The sequence below is a fragment of the Mustela erminea genome, chromosome 7, assembly GCF_009829155.1.
Source record: "Mustela erminea isolate mMusErm1 chromosome 7, mMusErm1.Pri, whole genome shotgun sequence".
Classification (NCBI taxonomy): Eukaryota; Metazoa; Chordata; class Mammalia; order Carnivora; family Mustelidae; genus Mustela; species Mustela erminea.
The window spans coordinates 51581480-51599302 of NC_045620.1; the positions used below are offsets into that span (position 1 = coordinate 51581480).

The 17823-nt window shown below is 43.4% G+C and overlaps 1 protein-coding gene across 1 annotated transcript in view; it reads left to right on the forward strand.

Moving 5' to 3' along the window:
* Positions 1–17823, forward strand: part of ABHD12 (abhydrolase domain containing 12, lysophospholipase) — a 95410-nt gene that overhangs the window by 51012 nt on the left and 26575 nt on the right. The window contains exons 2-3 of the mRNA XM_032351603.1: positions 7800–7924; positions 16701–16806. Coding sequence (XP_032207494.1) covers positions 7800–7924; positions 16701–16806 — 231 coding nt within the window. The remainder of the gene's footprint in view (positions 1–7799; positions 7925–16700; positions 16807–17823) is intronic.

The following is a 17823-nucleotide window of genomic DNA, read 5'->3' on the forward strand; positions in this document are numbered from 1 at the left end:
TTCCATGTGCACTAGAGAAGAATGTGTATTCTGTTGCTTTGGGATGAAATGTTCTGAATATATCTGTGATGTCCATCTGGTCCAGTGTGTCGTTTAAGGCCTTTATTTCCTTGCTGATCTTTTGCTTGGATGACCTGTCCATTTCAGTGAGGGGAGTGTTAAAGTCCCCTACTATTATTGTAGTATTGTTGATGTGTTTCTTTGATTTTGTTATTAATTGGTTTATATAGTTGGCTGCTCCCACGTTGGGGGCATAGATATTTAAAATTGTTAGATCTTCTTGTTGGACAGACCCTTTGAGTATGATATAGTGTCCTTCCTCATCTCTTATTATAGTCTTTGGCTTAAAATCTAATTGATCTGATATAAGGATTGCCACTCCTGCTTTCTTCTGATGTCCATTAACATGGTAAATTCTTTTCCACCCCCTCACTTTAAATCTGGAGGTGTCTTCGGGCTTGAAATGAGTTTCTTGGAGGCAACATATAGATGGGTTTTGTTTTTTTATCCATTCTGATAGCCTGTGTCTTTTGACAGGGGCTTTTTCTAACAATTTGAGAAGATTGTCACTGTTTATGTTTTCTTACAATATGGTCTGTATCATTGAATTATAAAAATTTTACTAGGTTAGCAAAGCATGTGGTATTCTCTATTAAAAGAAATTTTCTCATATGGAATTACCTCACTTTTCTGATCCCTAATTTTGTATATTCTCTTTTTAGCCCAAAACGTACTCTTTTTTTTTCCTTGTTTTTTTCTTGAAGAAAAAACTCTTGGATTTGCTAATCAATTTTGTATTTCTTATGTTTGAACTTCTTTTTTTTTAAGATTTTATTTATTTATTTGACAGAGAGCAGCAGGTGGGGCGGGGGTGGGTGGGTGGTGGAGGCAGGTTCCCTGCTGAGCAGAGGGCCTGATGCAGGGCTCAATCCCAGTACCCTGGGATCATGACCTGAGCCAAAGGCAGAGGCTTTAACCCACTGAGCCACCCAGGTGCCCCTATATATCTTTTTTTATGAAATGTCTGTTTAGGTCTCTCATCCTGGGTTGTTTTCTCATTGTTGAGTTTTAAGAGTCCTTTGTCTATTTTAGACAATAGTCCTTTATCAGATATGTCTTTTGCAAATATTTTCTCCCGGCCAATGGCTTCTCTTCCCATTCTCTCTCTTTTTAAGATTTTTTTCACTTGAGAGAGAGAGAGAGAGCATGAGCAGGTGGGGAAGGGGCTGAGGGACAGGAAGAAGCAGACTCCCCACTGAGCAGGGAGCTTGATGCAGGGCTCGATCTAGTACCCTGACATTATGACCTGAGTCAAAGGCAGATGCTTAACCGACTGAGCCACCCAGATGATTCTCTTCTCATTCTCTTAATGCTATCTGTGGCAGAGCAGAACCTGTTCGTTTTAATAATAAAGTCTAACTTATCAATTATTTCTTTGGTGGACTGTACCTTTGATGTGGTATCTAACAAGTCATCACCCTGCCCCAAATTACCTACATTTTCTTCTGCTGTCTTCTAGGAGTAATATAGCTTCACATTATACGTTTACCTCTCTGGGCTGTTATGAATTCATTTCTGTGAGGGGTGTGAGTCTGTGTCTGGATTCATTTTTTTTGCATGTGGATGTCTAGTTATTATAGCACCACCTGTGGACCAGACTTTTTTTCCCCATTGTATTACTTTTAAATTTTTGTCAGAGATCAGTTGACTATATTTATGTGGCTCTATTTCTGAGGCTCACTGCTGTGTTCCATTGATCTGTTTGTATGTTCTTTCAGCAGTACCACACTGGAACTGGCTGAATGTCAACCTGCAGCCTCCCTATATCTCTTTGTGGGTTCTGGGCTTCCTTCCCCAGACTCCTTGGCCTTGGCCCTTCTCCACCACTCCCTCCCATTGAGGTACAGGTTTTGTTCCCTCTCACATCCTTATCAACCAGTTCAGCCACGGATTGCTTTGGGATCTACTGTAGGAGGCAACAAGAAGTTGTAAATTACACAAAGTGTCTAGAATAAATTGTTTCTATAATAAATTTCTAGAATAAATTGTTAAAATGCCTCTTGTCAGAAAATGTCTGAAGATCTAATATCATTTAAGAGAAAATCTCAGACTGCACGTAGAGTGCTCTGATTTGGGCTTCTTTTCCAGAATGAAAGACCAGGATGGAGGTGGGTAGGATGTTCAGTAGGCCTGGAGGAATGTGGGTACAGAGGTCACCTTGGCCAGCCCCCACACACTATGCTAGGCTTCTTGTCTAGGAGCAAGTTACTGAACTCCTTAGAACTCGCTGTATGCTCTGTGAAAATTAGGCTAATATTTACTTGGACAGATTGAGATAACATGAAATCCAGTAAATTGGTCAGATTTATTAAAGATTACTTATATTTTACTTTCTGTTTTTTAGATTTTTTTACTTTTTCCCATTATGTTTGTTTTTTTTTTTCAAAATAATTATCGATTCATAGGAATTGCACAGAAATATACAGTAATGTCCAGTGTTCCCATCCCCCAGCCTCCTTCAGTTTGAAGTAACATCCAGCACAACTATAGTACAAAATCAGCCCTAGGAGATTGACATTGATGCAATCCATAGAGCTTATTCAGATTCCGTGAGTTAAAAATACATTCATTGTGTGTGTGTGTGTGTGTGTGTGTGTGTAATGCTGTGCAGTTTCATTACATTTATGGCATCATGGAACCACTACCACATGGAGGTGCTCACCTGTACCACCCCTGCCAGGCTCCTTCGTGCTATCCCTTTATCACCACACCCATCCCCTCCCTCCCATCCCTAAAGTGGGGCAACCACTAATCTCATCTCCATCTCTATCACTTTGTCACTTAAAGAACATTTTTATAGATGGACTTACACAATATGTGACCTTTTGGGATTGATTGACCTTTAAAACTCAGTATAATTCCCAGATTCATCCAAGTTGTTTCACAATCAATAGTTCATTATTATTATTATTATTTTTTTTTTGCTGAGTAGTGTTCCATGGCCAGTATGGACAGTTTGTTTATCCACTCACCTCTTTTTTTTTTTTTTTAAGATTTTATTTATTTATTTGACAGAGCGAGAGACATAGCAAGAGAGGGAAAACAAGTAGGGGGAGTGGGAGAGGGAAAAGCAGACTCCCCACTGAGCAGGGAGCGCGATGCAGGACTTGATCCCAGGACCCTGAGATCATGACCTGACCCAAAGACAGAAGCTTAACGATTGAGCCACCCAGGTGCCCAATCCACTCACCTCTTGAAAGGCATCTGAGTTGGAGCTATTCTGAATAGAGCTGCTGTAGACATTAATGTACAAGTTCCTGCATGAAAATAAAATTCATTTCTCTGGAATACATGCCCGAGAATGCAGCTGATAGGCTGTAGCCTAAGTCCATTCATTGTATTTATTTTTCAGTTCTTTTCTATTTCTTGGCAAGTGATTCAGGTTATCTGTGGTACTGATAATATGAGTAACCTTTAAAGACAAGCACACTGAGCCATTGTGCAGCCTTTGGCAACAGTTATTCCCCATTGTGTGGATATGTGTGGTATGGAAAAAGGTGGACCTCTGATTATTCCAGGTCGCAAGCAGGTGCTAAATGGAGGTGAAACTTTACTCAGCTGTGTGGGAAATGTTCATTCTTACTAGTAATCAAGAACAAGGAATGCTTCTAGCAGGGAGTAACTACATTAATAGCAGCACTACCAGCAATAAGTGAGGTTTGCAACTAAAGGAATTTCTGAGAAAATGAATGAAATTGTCACAACAAGTAGGTAATAATTAAGGAGAAATGAAGAAAATGATATATTTTTCCAGATGTTGTTTATATCCTCCTTCTCTCTTGTTTCTTCTTTGTAAATTCTTTTAACTTTATAAGGAGCAGACAGTTTCTGTCTTATATACATGATTTCGAAATATGAGGAAGATGAAAAGCCACTGTCGTGGAGGAAACACCACCCCAAAATAGCACAGAGGAGACAATGCTGGTTTTACTAATGAACAGGAATACTTTTTAGGTGAAATAATATATCAAAGCAGAAGTCTGTTGCTGTCCTGGCCATCCTGTTGGGCTTCTTCCACTCAGCATAGGTTTTTTCTTTTTCAAATTTAATTTTATTTTTTAATGTACTTTCATGTGGGGCTCAAACTCATGACCCTGAGACCAGGAGTCATATGCTCTTTTTACTGAGTCAGCCAGGCACCCCTTACTCAGCATAGTTATTTGGAGTTTCATCCACATGGTTGCATGTATCCATAGCTGGCTCCTTTTTCTTGCTGTGTGGTAGTCTGTTCTAAGGACAATTTATGGTTTACTTATCCATTCACCTGTTGATAGACAGGTTTGTATTATCTCAGTGGCTATTTTGAATAAAACTTCTGTGGGGTTTTTTTGGCTTTGTTTTTTAATTTTTATTTGTTTATTTATTTGAAAGCATGAGCACGAGTAGGGGGTGGGGCACAGGGAGAGGGAAAGAAAGAACCCCAAACAGACTCCACGCTGAGCACAGAGCCTGATGTGGGGCTCAATTCCATGACCTCCAAGGTCGGGACCTGAGCCAAAACTGAGTCAGATGCCCACTGACTGAACCACCCAGGTGCCCCCCAGGAATGTTTTTGATCAAGTCTTTGTGTGGACATATGCTTTCCTTGCTCTGAGGACATAAAATTACAAGCAGCTTGAATACCTTACAATGGCCAGATTTATGCAGGTTCTGAAGGGTGAGTGACTAGATTGTGCAAGGGACATAGGAATGGCCAGTGTGGCCAGAGCAGAGGACCCAAGCATGAGCTTTCCATCTGGCGTTTGATGGTTGTGCATTTGATTGCAGGCTATTTTCTTTCTTGTGGCTTCTCCATTTTTTCTTAGATTGAAGTTCCGAATTCTTCCTGGCCTCTTTGGACTTCTCACATTGTGCCCATCCTTCCTTTTTAGGTCCATTACTATGCCCAGTCCCTGCTCTTTCCTTTAATGAGAATAAGAAGATGGTGATGACAGCTTAGTTACATTGTGGACCCGGAACTCATGTGTGCAGTCTATATGCATTACTGTGTGTAATCCTTCCAGGAGCCCCACAAAGGAGGTACCACTTTTATGCCCTCTGTGCAGGGAAGAAACCACAGCTCAGAGAGTTAAGTGATTTGTCCAGTATTGCACAGTTAGTAAGTGGTAGGTTGGATGTTGGACTAAATCATCTGACTTCAGAGCCAGTACCTTCAACCACAGTGTTGTATACCCTTCGTCATTGGAAGGGTAAATTGTGCATGGAATTTAAGATACCATTTTAAACTGTTCTTCCACATCATCTAGTTAACTCCTATATTCCTAACTTAGTGTTTTGTCCCAGTGGCCCCTTCCCTGGCAGCCCAGACTGGGTCAGATCACCCTGCATGCATCCTCCCTCAGAGCTCTGTGTCTGCTCTACTGAGCTGGGAGCACAGCATGGATGCAGATGCCTTCCTTTGCTTCCCTTAGTGCCTGCTGCCCAAAGAGTGCTAGCTAGCATTGAGTAAACCAGGTGAATGAGTGAATGAATTACACGGTCAGATATCCATGTTTGTCATCAAATTTGTTGAGGTATTATTTACACATATAAATGTGTAACCACAATCCAGGTAAAATTATCTTGATTACTCTAAAAGTTTCCTGTGCCCCTTGCAGTCTCCCTCTGTCCCCAGCCACCACTATTCTGTTTGTCTGTCCCTATGGTTTTCTCTTCTAGAATTTTAGATAAACTGAATCATACAGTACATAGTCTTCTATGTCTGTCTTATTTAGCAGAATGCTTTTGGGATGCATCCATATTATTGCATATGTCAGCATTCCAGGTATATATTTAAAACTGCCTTAAATAGTTATTTTGGAAATAGTGCAGAAATACTTAGCCTCACTCAGGTTTAGACATGGTTTATAGAGCAGCAGTTTCCAAGGGTGCTCCCTAAGATCCTTTCAGAGTGTGTACAAGGTCAAAATAATTTTCATAATAACCCAAAGATATTATTTGCCTTTTCTCCTCATTCTCTCAGAGTTTTCCAGATGCCACCTGACAATGTGGTTTTGCAACAGTTTGGTAGCACAAAGATGGTAATCCATCTGTGTTCTGTTAAGCTGTCTGGCTTAAAGAAATTTGTAAAAATGTTAATGCCTCTCTTCTCACTAAAAGTTTTTGTATTGGAAAATATAGTCACGTTTTAAATAACAATTATTAATTATATTAACATTTAATGGCTTTCTTGTTATTATTAGATACATGAGTAAATATTTTTAAATTTTGTTTTAATTTCTTACATGACAAATCTTCATAAATATAAACCATGTTAACAGAAGCTTTTTGGGGTCTTCTGTTTTCTAGTTGTAGAGAAACCCTTAGTCTAAGAAGTTTAGAATCTTCTGGACTAGGAATATTTTTGGAAAGGCATTGATGAAGTTCTTGAACCTAGGTGAGGTTCAATGGGGTGAGGTTCGGAGCCGACAGCTAAGAAAGAATTCTAAGACATCTTTGGTGCAAAAAGGTGGTTTATTAGAGCACGGGGACAGGACCTGTGGGCGGACGGAGATGCTGCTGCCCCGGGCATGTGAGGAGTGGCTGGTTATATACACAGGAGTTGGGTAGGTGAGGACAAAGAGGGTGATGTTTGTCTCTAAGGAATTTTGGAAGCAAGGTCTCCAGGACCTTGAGGGGCTAGCTATTGTTGGGAGAAAGGTTATTCATTACTAGTAGTAAAAATCTTCTTGAGAGACCCTTTAGATGTCTATCAGTGGGCCATATGCTTGGGAATGATTCTCGACACTATCTTGGAAATCTAGAGATAAAGTTTCACATTTCTCCTATCAAGTGTCCTTGTTAGTGAGAGTTGGGTTTAGAAGAAATTTAACTTTATTTAGGGCTTGAGGAACTGAGTTATTTGCCTCTGGAAATTGTGCTATTATTAGATAGCTTCTTTGTTGTAAATCTCTAGAACATTGGTAAACCAAGGGAGACTCCTGTCTTGCAGGACTGTGATCTCTGCAAGTTAACTATTTGTTTTTCTTTTAGGGCAGCCAGAGGTGCCTGAGGAATGTCACACACATTAGCAAGGGGAGCAGGTGGAGAGGGGGTGCAAGGTGCCAGCTTTGGCTTTGTCTTCAGCCAGCCTCCTGCTCCCTCATCAGCATCAGGAATAGGATGAGAAAGTCTTTTTCCTGGGTGGGTTTGGAGACCTGGCCTGTATTGCCTGGAGAAGGGGCCTCCCTCCGGTGGTGCCAAATGGAATGTGGGCTGGAATGCAGGGACAGGCAGTGTCAGCTAGTCTCATTGTGAGCCCCCTGCTCACTCCCCAGACCTGGTTGGACAGGTTCTTTTGATGATTCAGCCTCCCACAAGGAGCCCTCGGGCAACCCATGCCTGCAGCTGGCTTGCAGGACAGTGATCATGAGGCCTAGAGCCAGCCACTTTCCCGAGATGAAGCTGCTGTTACTCTCTGATTTGAGGTTTGGCACTTGCTGAGGAGCTGATTGAGGTCTATGCTGTGTTCTGATCACAGGGCGAGCATAGGATATCATCAGGATGGTCCACTAGCTTTCAGGAGAATCTGTGTACTCTCCCCCTGTGCCCGCAATAGAGTTCTAAGCTCAGATTGAAAGACTGTCTAAAATAATTATTTTAACAGAAGCAAGTGGGAGACTAGTCTTACTACTGGCCCAATTATTGTGGGGAAAGAGACATGTGGATTTTAGTTACCAATTTTGATAATGCTGTTATTAATAAATGGGAGCAAAATTGTACCTCCAGTCTTTGACCTGTTAATTGATCTTCTCTTGCAGGCGAAAGGGCCTATGGTTCCGACTGAGGAAGATACTTCTCTGTATTCTGGGGTTGTATGTTGCCATTCCATTTCTCATCAAACTATGTCCTGGGATACAGGCCAAACTGATTTTCTTGAATTTTGGTAAGTACCGAAGTACCAAAGTACTTTGTCTTGAATTTAGTAAGAGTTCATTTGCATGATGATTTACGTGTTTTTATATCTACCACCCAGATCAAGAAATAGAGCATTTCTCTTACCCAGGAAGTTCCCTGGTCCATTCCCAGTTACAGGCTGCTGCAGGGATTGTATTGCCCTCCAGGGCTAATAGTTGTGTACATAGGTAATGCCTGCTTGGGTGGGGGTCCTCCTTTAGTGGCAGTGGGTAAGGATGTTAACAGTGTTGTGTTGGAGGACCTCTGCCCTTGTGCCATCTAGGAGGCTCACTGTTCTTGACCCCTGAAAGGTGACCACCTTAAACAAAAATAATTAGGACTTTTTTCTTTAAAAAAAAACCAAAAAAAACAAAAAAACAATCCAACATGCTTTGGTTTCTATGGAATTATATACTGGCTCTATAGGTGTTGTAGTCTCCCTGAGTTAATTTAGACCTTGTGTGTTCCAAAGGTTTTTTTTTTTTCATGCTGTGTATTTACTTTTGTGCAAGTGGGAGGAGAAAGGTCCAGAAGTCTCAAGCTCAGGAAGTAGAAGGTAGAGGGTTCCCAGGTACATAACTGTTGGGAATAATCCTCTTAAGGAGCATCATTTTATACCTACAAGATGAGGTGAGGAGGGAAGAGCCTGGGTCTTCGAGTGTTAGAGTTTGAAGATAGAACATGGTGCTTGGCACATAGCAGGTACTCCATAAGTGATGGACTTCAGCTTGGTGTGCAGGTATGGGCAGTCAAGGTGGGCTCTGTGCATTTTTTTAGCTGTTGATTTGCGAAGAGTAGGTTTGGACCTTGTCTATTTGGAAGGAGAGATTTGAAAGCTGGGGCTGATGCTGTGGGAAGAGGCAGCAGGGTTGCTGGTAGAGAGGAGGGAGGAGGAAGGAAGAACATGAAGATGAGGGGAGGACAGACAGGAGGTGCTGAGATGGCTCCCGTGGCCGGGACAAGCAGGCTGAGGGGGTGGTACTGGGACCAGGTATGTCAAGACTCCAGAACCCTCTTCTGTAGTAACATAGTGCTCCAGGCTCTGAAGGTGCCTGGGCATGCGAGTTCAGGTTTATGAAGTCTATAGTGGTCTTAATCACAGAAACTAGGAAGTCACTGGCCAAAAAGGGCATTTCTGCTCTAAAGAGGAATAGTAGGAGGAGGAAGAGAAATAGTAAGGTCAATGTTTAATACTTTGTAAATCTGAAGTAAGTTTTTTCCTTTGGTGTCTTAAAATAAGTGAGATATTTGTAGTATACCAAGAGGCATTTGATTTTCCTAATGGAAACGTAGCTGAACTTTGAGGAATTTATCCTATGTTTTCGTCAGCGTGAGAGGCACAAACTTAAAAGGAATTAACAACATAGTAAAATCAAGGGAGTTTTTATTTTCTGACTTTAACCCTTAAGTGTCCATAGTCAGTCTAGCACAGAAAGGGGTTTGGGTTTAAATATAAACATGAAGCTACCAGGTTGTAGATACCCTGAAGGCAGACTTTAGGATGGACCACGAATGGCTTTTCCAACTCTATAGGCCTCTAAGGTGCCATGGGCAGGTGCCTTTGCCCTATGGTGGGGTCCCAGCAAATATTTGAATTGAATTGCTTTTCTACAGATCAGTTCTTTGGGCTACTTTAGACCCAGCCCTCAAATGTTGCTCAGTTGATTTCCTCATGAAATGGTAGGGTGTTGCACAGGAGCAGAACTTTGGGTTCTCCTAGTCCAGGCCCCTGTACACCCACAAGGAGATGCCAGTCGCTCACCCTTTTTCTGCATGTCCACTGTGTGGCAGTGCGATCGCCTCCTGCAGCCGTTTTAAAGGAGATTGTCTGGTTAGCTATCTGTGCTGCCTGGCCTATGGAGGAACGGGGGGGCAGGTTCAGCCCATGGGGCTGGAGGGCCAGTGTGTTGGGATAGCACCTCCATTTTTGTCTCCTCAGAATGCGAATCTTGATCCCGTAGATTTCCATTTGGACTCTAAAGGAAGTTTAAACAGTCTTTTGGACCTCAGAATATAATAAAGAATACATTCTCAAGTTCACACCAAATCTATCTGAAATCACATTCATACATCAGATAAATAAGCTATAGAAAAAGCATAGCCCCTGTCATTTAAGGCATTATTCTACTTTAAGTATATTTTCATAAACAAAAACTACATGAGCTTTCCAAAAACAGAAGATTAATGAAAAAGCCCTGAATGGCAGTGAAGAAGAAAATGAAAATCATTCTGAGGAAATTGTTAATGTTGTTGCTTATCTGTCTATTTCCTGCTGGTCCCTTTTGTCTGAGTCTCTACACATAGACATGAGTATATGCCCTTTTCACTACTCGGGTTCGAAAGTGAGATTCCGGGTGCCTGGGTGGCTCAGTGGGTTGGGCCGCTGCCTTCGGCTCAGGTCATGATCTCAGGGTCCTGGGATCGAGTCCCGCATCGGGTTCTCTGCTCCGCGGGGAGCCTGCTTCCTCCTCTCTCTCTCTCTGCCTGCCTCTCTGCCTACTTGTGATCTCTCTGTGTCAAATGAATAAATAAAATCTAAAAAAAAAAGAAAGTGAGATTCCAGTGTCAGTGATGTTGGGTGATACCCAGTATTTTGTGGTCTTGAAGTTGAGATGACTTTTGTTATTGTTGTTGAATTGAAGTATAGTTGGCAAACTATAGGATATTAATTTTAGGGGTACAACAGAGAGGTTTGACAATTGTTTGCATTACTCTGCGCTCATCACAATAAATGTGGTCACCATCTGTCAGCCTACTGACTTACTATAGTAGTGTTGACCGTATTCCCTGTGCTGTACTTCTCATCTCCGTGATGTGTGTATTTAACTGGAAGCTTGTGCCTTTTCATCTCCTTCCCTTATTTTGCCCATCTCCCTCCCCACCCCCCGGCAACCACCAATTTGTTCTCTCTGTATTTGTGGGTCTGTTTCAGGTTTTTGTTTGTTTCAGTTTGCTTGTACCTTGGTTTTGTTTTTTAGATGCCACATGTAAGTGAAATCCTATGGTATTTGTCTTTCTCTGTCTGACTTATTTCACTTAGCATACATAACGCCCTTTAGGCCTACCCACGTTGTCCCAAATGGCAAGATCTCATCCTTTTTTAATGGCTGAGTAATGAAACCTAGATAGATATCTTCTCTGCAGTTCTTTGCCCTCAGATCTAGAACCGTCTCTTGGTGAGAAGGAATGTTTCAGTTTAGAGGCCTGCACAGAACTGCTCCTCTCTCCACATTACCTTGGGCCTTTTTTGGGAAATAGGTTAGATATATGAATTATGTATTTGTTTTTATTTTTATTTTATTTTTATTTTTTTTTAAAGATTTTATTTATTTATTTCACAGAGAGAGATCACAAGTAGGCAGAGAGGCAGAGAGAGAGAGAGAGGAGGAAGCAGGCTCCCCGCCGAGCAGAGAGCTATGTATTTGTTTTTAAAGTGGAAGGCCGGCCAGTCCTCCTCAACATTCTCCAGGATATTAATCCTTATGCATTGTCTTTCTCCTTCCTCTTAGCAGTCCCTTTTAATCCTTGATATCTTTCTTTCTTTCCTTTGAAATTTTTTTGTTTGAGTAGCTGACACATAATATTACATTAGTTTCAGGTGTGTAACACCTGAGTGTAGCCACCATCTGTTACCGTAAATGTGATTACAATATCATTGACTATATTCCTCATGTCTCGCCTTTCATCCCCGTCACTTACTCGTTCCAGATTTGGGCATCTGTACTTCCCATACTTCCCACTTCCCTTCCTCTATTTTGCCCATCCTCCCATGCCTCTCCCCCTGGCAATCATCAGTTTGTTCTCTGTGTTTACAAACAGATCAGGTCTGATTCTGCTTTTTGTTTATTTATTCATTTGTTTTTTGTTTTTGTTTTAGATTCCACATATGAGTGAAATCATATTTGTCTTTCTCTGCCCGACTTGTTTAACTTAGCATTATACCCTCTAGGTACATCTATGTTTTCACAAATGGCAAGGTATTGTCCTTTTTTATGGTTTTGTAACAATCTAGTGTGTGTGTGTGTGTGTGTGTGTGTGTGTGTGTGTGTATGTACTACATTGTTCTTATCCATTTGTCTATCTATGGACACTTGGGTTTCTTAAGTATCTTGGCTATTGTAAATGATGCTGCAGTAAATATGGGTGTGCATGTATCCTTCCAAATTAGTGTTTTCATTTTCTTTCTATTTTAATTTTTTAAAATATTTTATTTATTTATTTGACAGAAAGAGACAGAGTGAGAGAGGGATCTCAAACAGGGGGGATGGGAGAGGGAGAAGCAGGCTTCCCACTGAGCAGGGAGCCCCACACAGGCTTGATCCCAGGATTCCGGGATCATGACCTGAGCTGAAGGCAGACACTTAATGCCTGAGCCAGCCAGCTGCCCCAGTGTTTTCATTTTCTTTGGGTAGATATCTGGTAGTGAAATTATTGGATCATAACGGTATTTTTCTTTTTAATTTTTTGAGGAATTTCCCAACTGTTTTCCTTTCTTACCCCTTTTCTCTTATGGAAGCCCCTACAGCCCCCATCACAATGTTAGAATCTGATACAACCCAGAGCTCTCTGCCCGCCCCCCGTATTGGCACCACACCTCTTCCAATGCATCAGTGACTGGGATGAGAGGTGGCCCAACATTTAAAATCCTCAGGCAGTTAGAAGTGTCCATTATGGCTAAGTAGTTGTAGCCTCTCACCCTTTTATGTATTTTGCAGATGGACTAAAGAAAGGATGATAGACTAGGTCGTTTCCCATTCAGTTGTATACTCACTGATTTATTCACTGACCACTGTTTGTGCAGGATCCTCTCTAAATCATGCCAGTTGGTATGTGGTTGCCAATAAATGACAGTGCGGTCAAAGGGTGAATAATGAAAAATGGGAGGACAGGAAGCCAGAGATGGGATTGAAGCATCTGGATGTGTCTTGCAGGCCTATGAGGACAGCAGCATGTATATTGGGTTTCCAGTTGTGCACTTAAGCTGTATGTGAGGCCGAACTTGTAGAGCTAGCAGTGAGCGGCTGGGTCACTGTCCTGGACGCCTCACTCCTACCCCTGTTGTGTGCCCTGTGGGCTGCCTGTGGGGCCTGTGCTGTGTCCTTGCTGCAGCCCCGAGGGTCATGGGGTCAAGGGATAACAGAACCCAGCTGTTCCACGCCAGCAGGAGTGACGTGTGTTCTGTCCTGGGCATATCCTGCCACCCTCCTCCTGCACCCCTTGACCCGGTCTCTTTGTGGCATTTTGCTTACTCAGATTGGTAGTTACCAGTGGTTCCTCTGGCCACTCCTCTCAAGCTGTCTAACCCCTTGGAATGACCATGGACCCCCACTCTCCGGAAGGGCCCCAGGGGAAGGGAGGCACATGGGTGGCATCTGCTGGACTCAGTACATTCACTGCCTTTTTCACGGTTATTTCTACAACAGAAGTAAGAGTGGACAGGAAGACAAGTTTTGTGGAGTGAGGTCTTCCTGGAGGAGCATCTGGCTTCTTGGTTTCTAGATTTCTCAGGCCTCAAAGCTTTTGGGATTAGCTACTAATCCTCATCAAACTCTTTTCACAGGTAGGGGGTTCTCTTGGAGCTCTGGGGCCATGTGGAAGTAGCTTGGCCACCTTCTTTCCCAACATAGAACCTGCCGAGGCCTGAGAGCTGAACCAGTGGAAGCCAAGTGCCCTCAGCCCTTGATGACACCCCCTTTCTGTTTGGCATGGGGGCTGAGGGTAGATAATTCCAGTCTCAGGAGCAGAATTAAAGGAATCTGGGTATAGGGTTGAACGGTGGGCATGAAATTGAGGTTTTTAGAGTTTTGTTGACGAAGTCATTTCAATTCACAGTTGTCAGTGGGCACGTGAAGCTGCAGCCGTCAGTTCCTGCAGCGTGGGACACTGTCCCAGAATGGCGGCTGCAGGACTAGGTACCCGCATCTGAAACAGCACAGGAAACAGAGGCCCTTGCCAGCCTTCTCTCTGGTCAGGAGCCTTCTCTGAGTCCCATTGCCAGAGTAAAATCTGACCTCCATAGCTTGACTGCCTTGGCCCCGGGAGCAGCTGTAACAAATACCACAAACTGAATGGCTTAAAACAACAAAAATTTATTCTCTCCAGCTTCTAGAGCCTGGAATCCTGAAATCAAGGTCTCAGCAGGGCTATGCTCCCTGAGACTCTGGGCATGGTCCTTCCTGGCCTCTCCGGGCCTCTGGTGTTGGCCAGGGATCTGTGTTGTCCCTCAGCCTGTGGCTGCACAATTCTGGCCTCTGCCTCTGTCGTCAGCTGCAGCTGTCTACTCCCAGTGTCTTTCCATTGTCTTCCTCTGCCCTTGTCTGTGTCTGTGTCCCAGTTTTCCCTTTTGATAGGGACACCAGGTCTACTGGATTGAAGTCCATTGTATGACCTCACTTTAGCTTGATTATCTCTCTGCACACCCTATTTCCAAATAAGGTCACATCTGATGGGCTGGGGGTTGGGACTTCAGTGTATCTTTCAGTGTATCCTGAAAAGGACGTGAGGGCCATTTAGTATTAGAGCCATTCATCTTTCTTCCTTCCTGTCTGATTAGTCAAGGGTGCAGGCTGTGGGGTCAGGCTGTCTGGGTGCAAGTCCCAGGTCTGTAACGTGGGAGCTGGTGACTGAACAAGAGCTCTGAAGTGGAAGAGGTGGGGTGCACATCACAGGAGGCCCTGCAGGAGGGTGTGCATATGTGGGGCTGGCATGGCAGGAGCACCAGGACGTGCAGTGTCACCTCCTTTGATGGCCCTTTTTCTTTTAAGAGAAAGTCATAAAGTCTAAAATATTTAGCCCCCACCCCCTTGGGGAAGGGGTGGATTAAGAAGCTGAAGGTACAAATGGCAGCCCTCGTGGGAGGATTTATCTCCTTGCATGGTCTGAAATGCTCAGGGAATTTTTGGGGGGGAGTATGAGTGGGTATTTCATTTCTTCAACAAATGTGTAGTGAGGAGCTGCAGTGGGCATTGGAGGAGTGAGAGCTGAATGTGCAGGTGTGTGGCGGGAGAGTGCTCAGGTGGAGAGGACAGCAAGTGCAAAGGCCTGGAGGGAGGAGATCAAAGGCCGTTTCTTAAGAACAGGATGGTAGTAGGAGATGTGTTTGGCTTTTGTGCCATGTAGATATGTACGATTTTGTAATGAAACTGCTCTCTTCACCAAAGGAATCTGTACGGTGGTGTGTGACTCCCTCGTACAAGGTGGGATTGGCTAGAGGCCAGGACCATCCTGCTGTTTGTCACTACCCTCTTTGGGAGTTGCCATTTGATAAAGTGAGTAAATCTCACCTCAAGGTTTTTAGGGTTTGGGTTTGTTTGTTTTTTTTTAAGATTTTTTTTTTTTTTTTTTTTTGGACACAGAGAGAGATTACAAATAGGCAGAGAGGCAGGTGGGGGTGGGGGGACCAGGCTCCCTGTTGAGCACAGAGCCCAATGTGGGGCTCGATCCCAGGATCCTGAGATCATAGTCTGAGCTGAAGGCAGAGTCTTAACCCACTGAGCCACTCAGGCGCCCCGGGTTTTTGGTTTTGGGTTTTTTTGTTTGTTTGTTTTGTTTTGTTTTTTTACGTTTTTTTATCTTTGGGGTACCTGGGTGGCTCAGTCGTTTGAGCATCCAACTCTTGGTTTCAGTTCAAGTCATGATCTCAGGGACATGAGATCGAGCCCTGTGCTGGACTCCACACTGGGCTTGGAGCCTGTTTAAGATTCTCTCTCTCCTTCTCCCCTCCCTTGCATCTTGTTTGCATGCTCGCTTGCTCTCTCTCTCAAAAAAAAAAAATTTTTTTTAACTTTTGACTAAATATAGCTTTAAACATTATGCTCACCACAAGCAGTAGAAGTGCAACAGTATATAAAGGAAATATCCCCCACCTGCCCATGCATGCCTGCATGCGTCTGTGTGCACACACTCACTTTGGTAAAAGCCTGGCCTATGTCTTCCTTTATTTCTTTGTGAGTCCCATATGGGTTATGATGTTGAATACATTTGCTTGTTTTCACTGTAACTTTTGGGACTATGCAGCACATATGGTGATCTCATTCCTTCTCTGTTCTTCTACCTATAGTTCATGGACATTCCTCCATGTCAGTGGGTCTCTGTTGGTCTCCAGCTAATGGTCCGTAGATTTTCTATAGTGTGGGTACATTATAGAATTCTGCTCTGTTGGCAGGTGACCTGTTATATGTAGGCCTCCTGTTGCACGGTTCCATTCGGTGTCACTCAACTCTAGATGGGCTCTGTGGATTCCCTGCACCTGAACCTCATCTTTGGCTGTCCTGTGTGCATGAAGTGAGAGCACTAGAAACTTCAGACTCCCCGACTCACACCTGCATTCACTTGGTTACTGAGTCCTGTGGCCTTGGCTCCAGAACACCACCCATCTGTTACCTTTCTCACTGTTCCTCCTCCCCCCAACCACCCAGGTTCCAGCTTTCATCTGTCGCTTAGCCAGAGATGGCTGGCCTCCCCATCTCCAGCCTCTCTCGTGGCCAGGATGTCCCTCAGGTCCCTCAGGGATCTTTTCTTCTCTCACTCTGTCTTCTCAGGGGGTCCTCGTCTTTGCTAGAGGATGTGCAGGTGTGCCCACAGCATTCCAGCGCTCGCTCACCCAGCTCTGCACCTGAGGCTGGAAGGCCCTGCGTACCTGGAAGTCTTGGTTTGGAAAAGACATGACACTTCCTGAGAGCTTCGCCTCTGCTGTGTGCACATGTGTATACGTGTGTGTCCATCTGCCCCACTAATCCTGGTTTCCATCTCTTTCTCTTCCACAGTGAGGGTTCCTTATTTCATTGACTTGAAAAAACCGCAGGATCAAGGTTTGAATCACACGTGTAATTACTACCTCGAGCCAGAGGAAGACGTGACCATTGGAGTCTGGTGAGTGCCCAGCAGTATGGCCAGTGTTGTCCAAGATCATCACTTGTTTTTATCCTCCCACTCTTCGTTTCCAAAACAGAGATGTTGGCTAAATTTGATCCTAATGGAGCACAATGAGATGGCATCAAATCTTAGGTTCTTAGGTTTTCAAACACTGATGGCTTTATGAACCAGGCTGTTTGTGGAAAGAAACCTTATTTCCAGGGGGAAAAAAGAGAGTATGAGCATAGAAGTGCAAGCACAAATTTGAGTACACCCTTTCTTCTCAGAGAAGGGGATGTTTAGATATTGGAAACAGCTGGATTTCTTTCATAAGCAGTGCTTCTGGCCACTGATATTGTGTTTGCTCTCTTTTTGTATTGACTTTTTTGAGCCACAAATTTAAATTGGACTTAATTAAACTCTGTGACTTCTTTCTGTCTCCTTAGAATATGTTTTTCTCCTTTTCCTTATGAACAAGTGGGTGTTTCTGAAAACTAAATTAAAATTGACCAACTTTTCTGTGCCATTTTCTTTCTTCCCTCAGAAGCAGCTTGGCATCATTGCCCCTTTGTGTAGCTAGGTTTCTCTTTCAGCAGCCATGATGTTTCTCTGCCCTTGCAGAAAACTGCTGTGTATGTGAGATGCTTCTAAACAAAATGCTGTGGGTGGCTTCCCACTGTGGGCTATGAGGAAGTTCAGCCATATCTAATGATCCTGGATAGAGAACATAAAGTGGGAAGGGAGATTATTGTTCTAGGAGTTAATGCTTGGGCTAGGCTTTTGTTATTTCTGGTTTAATTTAATCTTACATTTACTGACCAGTATGTGTGCATGGGACACTTTGTTCTTGTGTCCTCAGTCAGAAGCTTGATGTGTTTTGCTCAGAGCTGTTTGGCAGGGAATTGGTCGGCCCTCCTGCCAGTTAGTGTGGTCTATGCTTTGAGACACTGACAGGGGGTTGTTAGTAGGGACCTCTTTTTTGGGTAGTGGTTAGGATGTTCTATTGTGGGAGGAGTGTTTATGGTGCTGATACTT